General features: G+C 36.1%; 3 protein-coding genes across 12 annotated transcripts; 1 reads left to right on the top strand and 2 right to left on the bottom strand.

Moving 5' to 3' along the window:
- Nucleotides 1-2,002: 2,002 nt before the first annotated feature.
- On the top strand, nt 2,003-4,881 carry LOC107912202 (uncharacterized). 5 transcript variants are annotated; one of them, XM_041105467.1, is made up of 5 exons: nt 2,017-2,253; nt 2,653-2,748; nt 3,050-3,391; nt 3,729-4,662; nt 4,827-4,881. In XM_041105467.1, the coding sequence occupies exons 3-4, from the start codon at nt 3,114-3,116 to the stop codon at nt 4,660-4,662; spliced, it is 1,212 nt and encodes a 403-aa protein (XP_040961401.1). In that variant the 5' UTR covers nt 2,017-2,253; nt 2,653-2,748; nt 3,050-3,113; the 3' UTR covers nt 4,827-4,881. The 5 variants fall into 5 exon arrangements, with proteins under 5 accessions (XP_040961400.1, XP_040961401.1, XP_016695769.1 ...); XM_016840280.2 differs by having other exon boundaries at nt 3,016-3,391; XM_041105466.1 differs by having other exon boundaries at nt 2,003-2,748; nt 3,016-3,391.
- A 107-nt stretch (nt 4,882-4,988) lies between these two features.
- LOC107912203 (bax inhibitor 1) lies at nt 4,989-6,843 on the bottom strand. The gene is made up of 6 exons (XM_016840282.2): nt 6,541-6,843; nt 6,196-6,339; nt 6,018-6,109; nt 5,557-5,743; nt 5,311-5,466; nt 4,989-5,203 (listed from the first exon to the last, which is right to left on the bottom strand). The coding sequence occupies exons 1-6, from the start codon at nt 6,649-6,651 to the stop codon at nt 5,153-5,155; spliced, it is 741 nt and encodes a 246-aa protein (XP_016695771.1). The 5' UTR covers nt 6,652-6,843; the 3' UTR covers nt 4,989-5,152.
- A 585-nt stretch (nt 6,844-7,428) lies between these two features.
- On the bottom strand, nt 7,429-12,007 carry LOC107912204 (cell division cycle 7-related protein kinase). Of its 6 annotated transcripts, XM_041105462.1 has the most exons (16): nt 11,762-11,921; nt 11,548-11,640; nt 11,386-11,462; nt 10,486-11,169; nt 10,270-10,336; nt 10,107-10,169; nt 9,925-9,988; nt 9,717-9,810; nt 9,558-9,641; nt 9,393-9,482; nt 9,245-9,272; nt 8,596-9,132; nt 8,462-8,523; nt 8,186-8,295; nt 8,017-8,104; nt 7,429-7,935 (listed from the first exon to the last, which is right to left on the bottom strand). In XM_041105462.1, the coding sequence occupies exons 1-16, from the start codon at nt 11,775-11,777 to the stop codon at nt 7,705-7,707; spliced, it is 2,388 nt and encodes a 795-aa protein (XP_040961396.1). In that variant the 5' UTR covers nt 11,778-11,921; the 3' UTR covers nt 7,429-7,704. The 6 variants fall into 6 exon arrangements, 4 of the variants coding, with proteins under 4 accessions (XP_040961396.1, XP_040961395.1, XP_016695772.2 ...); XM_041105461.1 differs by having other exon boundaries at nt 11,548-12,007; XM_016840283.2 differs by having other exon boundaries at nt 8,611-9,132; nt 11,548-12,007.
- Between the last annotated feature and the right edge of the window lie 4,146 nt (nt 12,008-16,153).

Genomic DNA, 16,153 nt, shown 5'->3' with positions numbered 1-16,153 from the left:
AAGAACCTCCGGTTTCCGACTTTGATTGCAAGTTTCGGCTATGATTGTTCTGCTTGTGTAGCTCGTATGTGCGTGGACACGTGCGGGTCTGTGCATTAATTCCCCATTCTTCATGGGCATGCTTGGCACATATGTGTTTATGTCTTAATAGGTTGGTTGGGTTATGGAAATGGACCATTAAGTTTTAGCAATATCTAGAAATTATTGGTGGTTTGGATTGAAGCTTTAACTTGTGGATTGATATGCAGGACCAGCTAAGTAGAGCTGAGTTATGATGATATTTGTCAAAGTAGGAAACAAGTGAAAGGTGCTTTTTTCTCCCCAGTAATGAAGGGATATGTAAAGCTAAAGTGCTTGCATTTGCATCAAAGCATAGTCTAGTACGCTCCATTTTTTCATTTTTGTTTAGCTCATAAGTCATATGAAAACCTAGGTACCCACCTTAGTAGGTCATTGTCCACTACATTGCTCATGCAGTAGTGCAGTTTTGGAGTGAGCAGAGATGGATAAGTTACCCTGTCCGATTTTTGTCTTTTGCCTTCCATAGCCTACTTTATTGATTTCTCCAAATCTACTGTCTCATACTTTGAGAAGTTTCCGAACCCGACTTCTGTCAATTGCCATTTCCACCTTTCAGAGGGCACAGAATGGTGATTTGGAATCGGGTTTGATTATGTTTTGAATTCTGAAAGAAAGAAAGATTTTGCATGTTCTTTAGGGATAATATTTCCACATATTGTTAACAAGATTGGTAGGTTTCTAAAATCAGGTTATTAGCATCTCTATTATTTAAGTATATACAGGATTACATAAGATTAACAAGATTGTGCATGTTCTTTAGCTATGTATTTAAGTATATACAGGATTACATAAGATTAGAAAAAACAAAAAGCAAAATCTAAAGAACCAACACTCTAGTAGCTTCTTAGCTCCTCCAAAGCTAAAAACCAAACACCACACCCGAGTGCCAGTCCAGCCATGGTCAAACTTTGGTCAAGGGTAAAAAAGGAGCAACCATCTAACCTCATTCAGACTTTGGTGTTCAGCATGCAAAAGATGTCGACTGAATGGTCCAGGTAAATAAAAACCAGTGTTAGAGTGGACAAGATGTGGTTTACTGAGCTACAACAAGCCCTTGCCTGTTGCCCAAAACTTCAAAGTAGGATGAAGCAGTTCTGCCTGCAGGAATGAATGAACCTTTTGATGGCACATCAAGCAGCAAATCTCGGTCACAACTTCCGTTGGCAAAATGGAGAGAATCCAGACCAGCAGGAGAGAGATACCATCTGGAGGCAAGGCAAATAGGCTTCTCGGACTACAGCGAGCACCATTGTTGTCTAAGAATGAACATTTCTGCTGTGATGCGAATAGTTTCATGGAGGATAATGGTCTAGAACAATGCTAGTTTCATAACTGGCCTTGTCTAGCAGGGTTCTTATCCCTTTCAACTCCATGTCCTGAAAATTTTGATGCGCTCTTGCCATCACTATATGCAGGGAAGGTTGAAGACTGAATTTTTATGATATTTTAATAATTTTTATAATATTTTGAGCCGCGACTAAAATCAACTTAGGTAAATAGTTATTTAGATTCAAATGGACTTAAACGTTTCTTTAGTCAAGTCAATGGTGTTCAACATGCAGTCAACAATGTTGAACAATTAATGATTAGGCTATCGGTCAATACCCACATCATCTATGATATAGAAGAAAAAACCAAAATGCATCAGTTCGTTAGTTGAGTGTGACGTTTATTTTTTAATCACAATTAACTTTTTAAATCAAAGAAGAGTAATTTAGGTATTAAAATGAAAAAAAATAGTATAGATATTAAAGTGCGAAAATGTAAGGTAAAGTTTATTAAAAATTTCAATTTATTTCATTCAAAATTTAAACTTCTTCTAAATATCTTTATAAAATAATTTGAATTTATTAAAAGCTCATAAAAAATTAAATAATACTTTTGTTAAAATGGTAAAGAATAAATCTTCACCGAGTTATAAAAATACAACTACTCAAGCAGGAGTTGTATTATAATAGATACGCTAAACAACCCCCAACTTTTCGGGAAAAAAATATGAATCGAATTATTCTTTCTCCATGAAAATGGAGAAGTCCAACGAGTCTTAGCTTCTTAATCGCGCTACTTTCTTCGTCGTATTTTCTCTCCTCGTCGCTACCTCTTCCGTTATTAGATCTTCGAAGCGTGTTTCTCCCTTCATTTTGTTTGTTTCGCTTTTCTTTTTCCCTAAAAGTAACACTTTTTCTTTTTTGGCTTTTGTTGTGCTTCCTATTTAATGATTGCTGTGATGTATGTTTTATTGGTATTTTATTTGTTTTGTGATTTATTAAGCCCAGCTTTTTTAGGGTTTGATTATAAATGTGAGTTATTTGGTTAGGGTTTTGCTAGAAAAGAAAAAATAAACACCGGTTTTAATCTATACTACTTGGATTCGAGTGTAAGGATCGAATGCTTGAGTATTTTTATATTTTTAAAATTTTATGTATTTGAAAAATGTTTAGAAAATCATATTTTCATACTTATATCAATTAATAATTAAAAAACAAGGTCGGGGCAATCTTGTTTCAATATATTTTCAATTCAGGCCTCAAGTGCTAGTTTAATTGATGTTCTTCATGTTTTGTTCCCCAGATGGAGAGAGTTCCTGCATTTGCCCAACTGTTAAAGAAAGGAGAACTTTTATAGATTAACCATTTGTTACTGCCTTATTGATCAGCTCATATTTAGGTAAGTTTGCTCCCTCCAAGAGTTCAAAGTGTATAACTTGATGAATTGTAGTACATTTGTTAAAGCCTTTTAATATTTATTTTACTTGGATTTTGGGTGATTCACCATTGTGGAGATAATGGAATGTGTATGCCTTTTTAAAAAAATCATATATTTGAAGAATAATATCTTGTATTAATTCTTGAATATGTGTCGGATACGTTGAGAAAAATTTGAAGTCCGGGTAACATAGTGGAAGACTAAATAAACCATTGAAACCTACTGCAGTAGAACTATGGTAATCATCAGTTACTTGCAATAGTAGGACCAACTCGTCTGAAACTTGGAGAAATCAGCTCTTTAGCACCAAGATAGAAGGCTATGCAATGGAGTCTACCTCTCAGGATATGAATACGACTAACCAACCTGGTCACAAACCTTCGTTCTCGGCTTTGATCGATGCTATAGCATTGCAAGAACAATGTTTTGAACAGTCGCTAGCGAGTCAACAGCTTTGGGCCAAACAGCTTGCTGATGAACAGGAGGCAAAGATAAAAGCAACTGTTCAGAAAATCACAGTGGATGCTGCTGAAGTTGATGAAATTCTTAAAGGGAAAAACATTGTTACATCAGATGCGAAACCAGAAGGGTTTAACTCCAAAAGGTATGATCCGATGGCTTTAATGTATTAAACCTTTTTCCTCATCATATAGGATAGATTTGCTTCATCTTCAGTGCATGTTATGGTGATTAGAGTGTCTTTCTGTGCATAGATTTTCTGTCTTTTTAACATACAAGCTGGAATGTATTGACGTCTCAGTTTTCGGTATCTTTAGCTCTATGGTGAAACTGATTATTCTGATGTTGAATTTCACTCAACAAACTTGCTGCTGCCTATTTCATGCATGCTAACAATGTTTAGAGATGTGTTTCTATTTCGTATTCATCAATATGTGCACCTTTTTTTGTTCATCGAGTGTTTCTATCTTGTCTACGGGCAGTGAGGAAAGGGAGCTTCAATCACAGCGTACATGTGGGCAATTTTCAACATCAAGATCCCGATCTACCTCTCTTGTCCGGTATCCAGAACCAGATGTTTTCAAGGAAAATAGAAGGTATTCCCCAAGAGATCATGTCAACAAGAGGGATCTTGGCTATTTCAACTCTGACATCCGAGATAATCTTTACAAGGACCAACGGAGACCAAATTCCCAGAGTTTCAAATACCAACCAGGTGATAGTAGAGGCAGAGCTTATCGTAGGGCATCGAGAAGTCCTGAGGCTGACACTAACCCTCACTGTGGAAGGTCTATTGATAGCAGAAAGCATAGAGAAAGAAGAGGTGCATCACCCTTGGAAAAAAGCTGGAAAAGGGAAAGATCTCCATCTAAATCAACGTCTCAGAGATATTGCCATGAGGATTCTAATTCCGGAAGGTCGGGGAGCTTCAGATGCCAGTCGGGTGATGATACTGGCAGAAACTATCATACGGTGTACCAAAGACCCACTGATGTCGGTATCCCTCACGATAGTAGGTTTATTGATAGCAGAAAACATAGAGAAAGGAGTGGTTCATCGCATATGGAAAGAAACTGGAAAACGGAAAGGAGATCTCCATCTAAACCTAAGCATCAGAGTTATTTCGACAAGGACTCCCATAGTTTCAGATGCCAGCCAGGTGATAGTAGAAGCAAATGTTATGACAGTAACCCTCACCATGGCAGGTCTATTGATAGCAAAAAGCATAGAGAAAAGAGAGGTGCATCACCCTTGGAGATTGGTAGGAGTCACAAGAGTAGACATCTTTTAGCGGAAGACCGAAAAGATGGTTACAGAGACAACGGTGATGAGAAGATTAGTGAGCCTACAGGTGGCAGGAGTGGATGTCAGAGTAAGCCAACCGTGGATGAAACTTGGGAGAAAACACTATATTAGGTACGAGGAAGATCAAGAGGCATATATGTGCTAGCTTGTGTCGTGTTAAAGCAACTTTTCGTCCCTAATAGAACATTGTTTAGTCTTCCTGTTGGGTTATGTTTCTTTGGTACTCAGTAATCTGGTACTTGCTAAAAACATTTTCTTATTTTGGTTTTATGTAGTATTCGGTCAATGGATTAACATTGGAGCAATAGAAAAACAAACCCTTTTGAGCCACCATGGGTTCCCAGCAACGAGTTCTATTGAAGAAATTGGTGCAACAGTGGCTCATAGAATGGAACTGAATGTTGGTAGATGGTGTGTGGTGGGCAAAACCCATCATATATGCAAAAGGCGAAAGACGTTAATATATGGCAAAAGTTGAAATAAAATAACATGGTTATTAACTTATTATATTAACATGATGCTTTAGCACAAAAAGCAACAAACTTTCATGTCTCCAAGGCAAGGTTAGATGGGTAAAGCTCCTCAGCTATTGCTTTGTGATTTAGTCTCTCCTTTTCTTCTTTTTCTCGCTCTTCTCAGCTGAATTTTTCAACTGAAAACACAAGAATGTTCAGTATTGGTTCGTGTATACCAAAATGAAACATTAATATAAAGTCAGCCATTAAAGATAGCTTTATCAGGTATTCCAGCTTGACTCACCATAATTATCAGAATGCGGACAAATACAGCAACAAAATCAGTGAAAAGAGTCAGGGCATGCTTCACGTAGTCCAGGTCACCCAAGTGTGCTTTCTCGATTATGTCCTGCGTGTCGACTATCATATATCCCACAAACACCAAAAGCCCTAAGTAGATCTGTGAGGACAATCAAAGGCAAAGAGGGAAGGTCAATAGCAGCTTTTCAAGTACAACGAGACAGAAAGTTTGTGGCTAATATTCGCTTGCCTCAGTCATAAAGAGGGCTGTGGAACCACCAAAGATGGAGGAAGCAAAATGCAACCAGAGAAGCACGGACACACCAGATGAGAGCAAGCCACCAAGGTAAAGGTACTCTCGTCGCCTTGCTAACATAGCAGCTCCTGAAAAACATGCAAAGGCCAATGCTGTTCCCACAAATGAAGCTACCAATACACTGCCATTGTGGATAAATACGCCATTAGTACAAGCCACTTTTTTTAGTATTATTATTAATCATTTGCAAAGGAAAAGACATACAAAGTCACGCACCCAAATGAGATTCACAGGTCCAGATAATAGTAATAGTAAAATAGAAATTAAGCATAGTATTATCTTCCAAATGTAACACAAATTAATATATTTCTTGAAACAAAATCCAAGTATTTTCACAGCATGGGTGTATCATTAATATCACAAAATTACCAATTTAGTTTTTATAGGAAAGATACCTCGGGTCGATTTGAATAGCCAAGTCAATTAGAGGACCGATTGAAGCTCCTTCAAACACTGCCGATGCCATTAGAAGAGAAACCCTCTTTTGCTGCAAAATTAATAAAACCAAAGCAAAAGATGAGTACATGCAAAAAGAAATATCATCATCTTATACAAATGAAGAAAGATTATTACCTCTTCACAAGGAGGGGTGGAAAGGAGCCAAATAATGGTTCCTAAGCATGCAAATGTGGTCAGGTAACCCCCAATGTTCCAAAGAATATGGAGATAAGCTCCAACAGCAGAGGCAATCAGTGCACAACATAAGGTCAAATAAACCTGCAAATTAGAAACGCTATGCTCAGACAATCGAGATCCTTTTTCTTATAAGCAGAAAAATAATTAAATAGATGGATAAAATCATAACAAGCATTTATAATCACATAAAAGATGAAAACTGCAATACGTTTTTAACTCTCAGAAGAAGCCAAGAAAGATTCAATCCAACGTTCAAAATCCTAAGTAGCAAATTAGATTTACCTGCTTGAGATGAGCTTGAACGATGGGAGAGATCTGACGGAAATTCTTAAGAGTATCGTAACTCCAGATGTTTCTCGATTGGGAATCGAAGAAGGAAGTGAAGGCATCCATTTGTTTGCTGAGAAATAGCAAGAAAATTCATTTGGTTATTTTAGTTACGAGGTGGAATGGTATTTATCGATAGAGCTGGATGCCTGGATCAGATAATTTTCTTGGAAATTTATAGGTAATTAAGTTACTAAAAAGCCCTTCGTTTTCGTAGAACTTTAACGACTTTTTATTTTTACAGGGATTAAGTTGCTCAAAGCAATTTTAAAATATTGAGCTATTGTAATTTTTTATCCTGAATTTAATAATTAAGTTCTTTCTGAATGCTTGTATTTTTTTATTTTTATACATAAATTTAACAAATAAACTCATTTTAGTCTTGACTTTAAAAAATAAAGTTGTAAATTTTTAAGTGATATCATGATAATTTTAATATATTGAAGTTATTAAATTTTAATGGAATCTAAATTTAAGCATCAAAATAAGTCTAACTCCCAATCGATTATTGAATTCAATACTTTAAATTTATATTAACCTAAATATTTTAAGACCAGGTACCAGATAATTTCTCAACATTAAAAAGAATGATTAAATACGGCAAATATTGGAATTTTGCACTTTAATCCAATATTTGAGAAACCGAGGAAAAGAAAAAGCGCAAGTGCTCTGGAAAATTCGAGGTGTCATGGGTTGAAAACCCAAAGCATCGATCTTCGTTCGGCTGCTGCTGATGCGTCACGTAGACCAATAGAATATCGCCATGTCAACACACTACTTCCATTGCCAACATCATAATTTTTTATTCTTTCAGGGAATATAAAGGATTTATTGCTAACATCCTTCTAGAACTCAAAATATCATTCCAGAAACTTATAGGGTTTAACTTGAAAGTAAATTTCTTGAGAATTTAAATTCTCAAGTTTAATTTTAACTCAAAAGAATAGGTTTTAAAGCATATAAGATGTTTTCCTCTTAGTCCCTGATAAACCATAGACCCTTGCGTCCCCAAAAGGGTGAACCTTACATTTAGCTATTAGATTAGGAGCATTTTTTTATACAACTTGAACATGTAAGAGGAAATTCCATGCATTTAGATTCAAACCTTCAAAAATGGAGTTATAGAGTTCGTGTCCTTTGCTTTCCCAGATTTTCATGTATTGAAGCCAAAAATTCATGCTTAAGAGCATCCTCTGCTGTAATCCTTAATCTTGGGTTCACTGTTAAGCACTTGTCCACAAGATCGTAAAGCGAGCTCGGTATCTCTGTAAGGAAGTCTCGTCTCTTCGTTTTAATTCGGCACCACTGCCGTAGGTTCATAGTTGTTAAAGACTGCTTACCATAGAGCTCCTGTAACAAAAGTATTAGCAATTTACTTTTAAATAAGTTATAGTTGCAGATCATGCATTATTATACTAGCATTTATTATACCTCAGGAAATGAGGATTCACGATTATGTAACTTGGCAACTTCCCAAAGATCTTCACTGCCTCTCAGCTTTGCAATATCATTTATACTCCTGAAAGTGCCAAAAGATGTTGGGAACATAAGCCATCAAACAAGAAACTGGATCGAGCGGTTTCGGTTAAAGAAATCTTACTGTTCGGGATCACTAATAAAGGGTGATTTCCCTATCATTAGGTAGAGTAGAGTGACCCCAGCAGACCAGATATCAATTTTTGAACCTTGATGTTGAGACCTGAATAAGACCTGAAGAAAATAAGAATACCAATTATCAAGGAAATCTGGCATAGACTGTTAATATTTTTCTTTTGGACATGTTTTGGTTATCTAATGAATTCAACGCATAAGAGCACCAGGGATTTTCTTTTAGTATTTAAAATCAAAACATGAATTGAAGTTTATCGGTCATTACCTCTGGAGCTCGGAAGCCTTTTGTTCCAGCACAAGGACCTTTTGTCTTATGCTTCCCATCCCCTGCAAGTGAATAAAATTTGATGAGTTTTACTAAGGAAAATGATTCTTTCAAATCAAAGTTCCAAAATTTACCCAAAAGATGCTTGCCTTTGTTCTTGGCAAAGCCAACCCCAGATAAAGCTAAGCTAGTTGAGCACAAAGGCATTGGAGTAGGATGAAGAATCTGTCTATCCCATTTTCCTGGAGAAGCAGCAAATCGCTTTCTCATGGGAGCAGGAACATGTAACACTCCAGGTTTTGGACTCTGCATTGCTTCCTGTGCCAGACTGATGAGCTCTTTCCTGCCTTGGCATGGCAAAGGCTCTCTGAGCCTTTCTGCTGAGGGAGTCCTTGCACTTAAATCCTTTGTTGAGGTAATGCCTGAACCATCTACACCCTGACTATTTATTTTATTCCAACTACTCAAGTCATTATGAGGAGCCTTCCTTTGAATTTCTGTCTTCCTCATGTTCTTAGGCTCTAAAGTTAACCTGGAGCCTTTGGTTGCCTCTATATTGATTCCCTCTCTTGATTTGATATTTAAAAACTTCATGCTATTTGTCAGATGAGTGGCTTTGGCAGGAACGATATTATGATGAAAAGTTACATCATATCCCGACTTGGATTTGTCTGTGAAACGCATAAGAATGCCACATCAATCATAAATAGATGGTCCTCTTCATTGCCTACAGTAAAAAGTACTAGGATTCTTAACTTCAAGCTCCAGAAAAAAGGAACTAACCCATACTCCTGTACTTTTGATGCATTTCCTGTCAAAACAAGAGAAATAACAAAACTAATAGTCCTCAAATTAGAGTACAAAAATATTGCCGGGGAATATGCAAACGGCCAACCACAGGATCATGTAAGGTTGGCACTTAGCTACTTACCGTGGCAAGATTGAAATCAATAAGATAACCTTTGTTGGTCTTACGAGAGAAAAGAAAGTTTCCCGGTTTAACATCCCTATGAACTATTCCCTGCATGTGTATAAAGAGTTATTAAGAACTTGTAATTTTGTAGAATAGATGCATCGCATCCAGAAAATCACATACCTGCTTATGAAGATTTGCAAGAGCTTTGAACAAGCAAAAAGCATACCACTTTAACTGAAAAACATCTATTTCTCTTTTCAACACCTGCTCTCAATGAAACAAACTCACCATCAAGCAGAAGAACAAACAAAACATGGCTTCCAAAATTCTAATAATTACCTCAGGCCTATCATGCTCAACATACTGCAGAACAAAGCAATCAGAATTCTCACTCTTAATGCATCCTTCATATCGTATTATAAAGTTCTTTCCCCTGGCATTGACAAAAAGAAAGATTGGAAGAGAGAAGAAGAGCTTAATATAAACTGCTTTGCTTTTATAAACAAGAAGGTTTTCTTTAAAGTGAAACAAACTTCTTAGTTCTTACCCAAAACGCTCCAGCATTTTCTGCTCATTGTTAACGTAGTTCTTATGAGCATTGGCATGAGGACCTGCAATGAGATAAACAAATAATATAACAACAGGGGAATGACCCATACATGTAACCCAATAAGAGTCCTCATTGCAGCACAGCAATGCAACTGCATGTTATATCAATTTTCCTCTTACATTTAATGGCAACTAAAGCCCAGTCATTCTTCCTTCGAGCCCTGTACACAGTGCCATAACCACCTGCCAATTAAAGTTTCACCTTAGCCAATTAATAAATCATCTTAGTTATAAGCAGAACTGTGATATGAAATGCAAGCAAGGAAAATTGAAGCTATGGTACCTGAACCTTCTTCCTCTTCTACAATATAAGATTCAAAGTCAGGTAATACTTTTGGCTTTGCCTGGTCCTAAAGCAAGCATACATCGATATTTAAGTTACAATTAAAATAAAGCACAGCAGCCAACTCAGGCTTATTAAATAGACTCCACTTACAAAAATGGAAGTAATAGAACATTATGCAAGAGACAACAAGCTACAAATGCAGAGGTGAGCTACCTGAAGAGAAATAGAGGTAGAGTTTGCCCTTCTTTCATTAACATATATATCCTTACGGTTCTGAGTTGATTTCTGCGCAGTACGAGCTGATAAATTATCTTTTACACGATACCTCTTCCTTTTGTAAGTACTGACAACATCGGTATCCCCTAAAGACTTGTTGGGGGTTTGAAATACTGGAGGCATAACACTAGATGCTGCTGGTACGATTTCGAGTTCTTCACCTAGAGATGGCATCTTATGATTGCAGTTACCCTCATCAAGGCTTTTCAAATCTCGTTCAGGTGGTTTATCAGAAAGACAAATGTTAAATGGAGGAGACAGATCTTCCACTCCTTGTCTTCTACTTACCAAATCAAGTTTCTCCTCTTTCTTATTGTCCTCCACAGCCACTTCATTGTCTACTGTTCTAAAACTTCTTCTGGTAAAATCCACATAAAATTTTCCACCCAACGCCACTCCTATATTGCTCGTCTCAGCACACTCGGGAAAGTTTATACCATTGAGGATAACAGCTTTGGTTTCTACTTCAGGTTTACTACCAACCAATTCTTTGCTGACATTTCCCAACATATAGTCTTCCACATTTACCTTGCTTTCTACATTTTCAATGCCCTCTTCTCTATAGCTTAATTCTCTAGCACTACTCATTCTGTTCATATCGTCAGTTAAAAGGTACTGCACCTGAATTTTTTTTCATCAATTAGCGTTTGGAGACTATAACACTGAAATGAATAAATTACTAAAGATTGATTTGCTTGATGGCATTTCCAACTCGAAGATCTAAAATTTTCATCATAAACTAAAAGTATAGTCAAATCAATCTAAAAACTAGTACAAATTCGCAATGTCAAGGAGTTAATTGGCAGATCTATTGTGTAAAATAAGCTCAAAAAATACCTTCGTACAATAATTTCGAATTCTCTTCACCGAAGGAATCAACTCCCTTTCGTTCTCATCCTCAGAAAAATCAGAAGCTGAAAATTTAACTTAAAGGTCAACCAAAAAAAACACGAAATTAAACAAAAAAAAAGTGAAAAAATGGCTCGTTTTGGAAATTACCATATCGATCCCTCTTGCAAAGCCGTATCTCCGGGAAATTGCGGGACGGAACCGGCAGCGAAGTGAAAGCATCGGCGACAGTGAAATTTCGAGCTATATAAGCGGCGAAAAAAGAAAGGCCAATTGAAGAGAGAGCGACGAGATGCTTGTCGTCTGAGAGAGTGATGGGAGAATTCGGGATGGAACAGAGTGAGAATATGATATCGGGGCTTACCGGAAAGAGTGTGCATTGGGAAGCGAGGTCCGAGATAGGGGCGGGTTTGCCGATGAAGATTATAAGAGAAAAAACATGCCAGGCCTTTTGAGACTCGGTGGCTGAGAGGCTTAGTGACTCAGTGAGTTGATCCAAGTTACTTTTCATTTCGATTATGGACGTGGAGAGAGGAGAAATGTTGAGGTTTGAAAAATGGAGGTAATTTACTAATTTGCTGGAAATTTTGAGACGATAGTGAAATGGGCGGGAATCAGACACGTGATCTGGATTTTTAAGATTTAACTTGTGCGAGTTTTCCTGCTATTGTTTTAGTAATGGTTAAACTTCGATATTAGTCCCTGTATTTTATAAAAGTTATGAATTTAATCCTTATACTTTAATTTGGTCATTTTTAGCCCTTTTACTTTTCAAATTTTAAAATTTCAGCCTTCACCGAACAATAACCGTTAAGTTTATTGGATTAAATTCCGCTATTTCCAAAATTCAATGCTACAAACATATTATTATATGTGTAATGATATGTCAACTTATCATAAGTATTAGAGGTAAAGATTAGAGCCTAAACTCAACGAAATACACAATTTTGTCGATGACTTTCATAGCTATCATGCCTCTGGGAAAACTAGTAGCATAGTTAAGGGTGAGTTAAAGTATTATGAAAATCCATATATAGGTAGCCAAATTATATTTTGACCATTTATTCAAAAATGGATAAATTAGTCATTTTATGTTAATTAAAGAGCAAATCGGTTATTTTTGTTAAAAGCTACATGTGGCATGTTATGTGTACCTCATGCTAAGGTATAAGGGCCAATTTTTAAGGGTAAAAGTGGATGAAATTTTTTAACAGAATGACTTATTTACTTTTTAATCTAATGTATTATAGTTTACTCATTTTTTGAGTATATGGAATAAAATTAAATCTAAAACTCCTAATACAATAGCATCATTGATTGTTTTGTGCTCGTGGGAAAATAAAGGCCCCAAGCCAAAACAAGGGTCGACTACAGATGGCAGTGGGACAACGAAAATTGGGTATTCATTGATGTTGCTTTTCTGGCTTGTTGCTTTTTGGTAAAGCGTGTTGTGGGTCAATTAGGTGATTCTTCCCATCAACATTTCACTTATGGACATAGCTGGCTTGTTCGTAAATGGCCTATATTCATTTATAACGACCACAGCTGCAAAGTTTTCTTAGGGCCTATTATTCATTGCTTAAAAAAAGCACTCTTGACTCCAAAAGCACTTTTGGAAAAAAAAACTGTGCAGAACATGTTGCTTTTGACTGAAATTTTTAACTTTTCAGAAGTGCTTTTTAAAAACACTTCTGAAAATGAGAAACTAAAAATTTTAGCTTTTTTTCTCCCAAAAGCACTTTTGGTACTTAATTACTTTTTCATCCCTCTAATAACATAGTACTTTTTTTCTTGGTGCTTAATTACAAATGTGTTAAAATCATTAATTAAAATTAAAAAAAATATTTTTTAAAATACTAATTACAAATATTTAATGGTTATATTTAAATATTTAAAATATAGTTTATACATTCTAATTAAATTTTATAAATAATTAATATTTATTGCTTAAAAATATTTAAAATTTATATTTCATATATTAAAATATTAACAAGAAGTTATAATAATTTTTTTATATTCTTACTAAAATATAATAATATTAACTAATTTAAATATTATTTAAATACATATTTGTTACTTAATAATAACATGTCTAAAATAAACATTTTATTTCTCAAAAGTACTTTTTGACAGCAATGTTAAATACTCAAATTTTAAACTAAACTTTTTAAAAACACTCTCAAAAATACCTTTTCACAGCACTTTTTAAAAGTATTGCCAAATTAGCCCTTGGGATTCTCATGCTTTGGCAACAGTAACTCCATAAATCCATGGCACCGGATCAGTTGGCACTGCTCTTGGCCCTCCACTAAAGACTGGGATGCCGTTTCCATAATGCTAATGGCCTGAGCTCTTATTCGCAGCACTTCTCTTGAAGGTAATCTGATATCAATTTTATTGCAGCAATCATACAAGAAGATAACCACGGGATACTACAATTTTTAGGTTTCTCTAAAATTAAAGCTAGAAAATATATCCAAAGACTCGCACTCGAAATATAAAATACTTTTAATACAATTATGACATGAATACACACATATCCTCATGATATCTCTCTCAGAACTTTTCATTAGGAACTGTGACAAAGATATTAACTGTGTATGCACCCTGCTCCTCCTCTGGTGAAGGAATTAAGACGACAACTCCACCCAAAATCGACCGAAACCAATGGGAAACATGAACGGGTTTATTTCCTAGTCGGAAACTAACATCGTTTGTGTTGTTCCAATAGGGTCGGAAGCGTGTAAATTATTGTACTAAAAAATCACACAAAGTTCAATTCCCAGGGAAGAGAGGTGGATCACATGGATCTCTTAAATACCAAGTCTTTCCTTAGACAGAATATCCATTCTATAGTAATTTAATAGCACAATTAAATACTACTATTATACCCTCAAATATTGAAAGAAAAATAGGACAAGAAAGAACACAAGAGTTTTAACGAGGTTCGGTAAATTATACCTACGTCCTCAGGCACTAACACCAGATGATAACTTTACTATCTTCAAAGTATTACAAACAAATAGAATTCCTTAAGAATTCTCAAATGAGAGAAGAGAGAAAACTAAGAGAGAAAGATTGGTTGGGATGAATTGAAATGAGAAATGAGAAGGCCTATTTATAGTTGAGGTTTAAGGACCAAACAATAAATAGCCCATTATCTCAAGGACCAAAAAAAAATTATCCCATGCCACATTTTCAAAGTCAACTTTAGGGTGCTAAACTTGCACCACTTGGATTGTTTTCCATTAAAATTGTCTGCCATTAATCATAATGTTAACAATCTCCACCTTGAAGATTTGATTAGGATAATCACATCTTCACACACTTCCTTCAACTCCCCAAATTCGATAAAGTTATCTTTTGTAGTGCCTCCAAATGCGCTCTCGAGCGCCATACACCTAAAGGTGCTCAAATTCTCAGGATGTTAATCAAGTTTAAACAATGATTAAACTTGATTGTTGTTACCACCTTGGTCATCATATCTGCGGGATTATCTGCTGTCGGAATCTTCTGAAGTAGAATTTTTCCTTTTTCAAAGACTTCCCGCACAAAGTGATATCTTACGTCGATATGCTTGGTTCTTGAATGATAGACTTGATTTTTCGCTAAATGAATAGCGCTCTGACTGTCACAATATAAACTTATGTGACTTTGAACAACTCCTAAGTCTTTCAACAATCCATTAAGCCAAATAGCCTCCTTAACAACTTCTGTAACTGCCATATATTCTGCCTCTGTAGTAGACACAGCTACTGTAGACTGTAAGGTAGACTTCCAACTCACTGGGGCTTTCGCAAGAGTAAACAGATACCCCGTAGTTGAACGACGTTTATCTAAATCACCAGCAAAGTCGGAATCAACATATCCAACTACAAACTGACCAAGTGCTTCATCCTGTTCAAAAATTAAACCAACATCTACGGTTTTTCGAAGATACCGTAGAATCCATTTCACAGCTTGCCAATGTCCTTTTCCAGGATCATGCATATACCTGCTCACAACTCCAACAGCTTGTGAAATGTCAGGCCTCGTACACACCATCGCATACATCAAACTCCCAACTGCATTAGCATATGAGACTTTCGCCATATATTCTCTTTCATCTTCAGTCTTCGGAGATAATTGAGCACTAAGTTTCAAATGAGAAGCAAGTGGGGTACTTACATGTTTTGTGTTTTCATTTACACCAAAACATTGTAATACCTTTTTCAGATATTGCTTCTGATTCAAACAAAGCTTGCCTCTCGGTCTATCTCTACTTATCTCCATGCCGAGAATCTTCTTGGCCTCACCTAGATCTTTCATCTCGAACTCTTGATTCAACTGAGCCTTCAGCTTATCTATCTCATTTTGGCTCTTCGAAGCGATTAACATATCATCAACATACAAGAGTAGATAAATGAAAGATCCATCATGCAGCTTCTGCAAATATACACAATTGTCATATTTGCTTCTTGTGTACTTCTGCCTTCTCATAAAGCTATCAAATCGCTTGTACCACTGCCTCGGGGATTGCTTCAATCCATATAGTGATTTGTTCAGCTTACAAACCCAATTTCTACCACCAGCATCTGTGTATCCTTCGGGCTGAGTCATATAGATCTCCTCTTCTAACTCACCATGCAAGAAAGCCGTCTTAACATCAAGTTGAGCTAGCTCCAAATTCAACTGTGCTACAAAGGCCAACAAAATTCTAATGGAGGAATGCTTCACAACAGGGGAAAATACATCATTGTAGTCAATTCCCTCCTTC

The sequence above is a fragment of the Gossypium hirsutum genome, chromosome D11 (genome assembly GCF_007990345.1).
Source record: "Gossypium hirsutum isolate 1008001.06 chromosome D11, Gossypium_hirsutum_v2.1, whole genome shotgun sequence".
Taxonomy (NCBI): Eukaryota; Viridiplantae; Streptophyta; class Magnoliopsida; order Malvales; family Malvaceae; genus Gossypium; species Gossypium hirsutum.
This window is presented reverse-complemented; position numbering and strand designations above follow the sequence as displayed.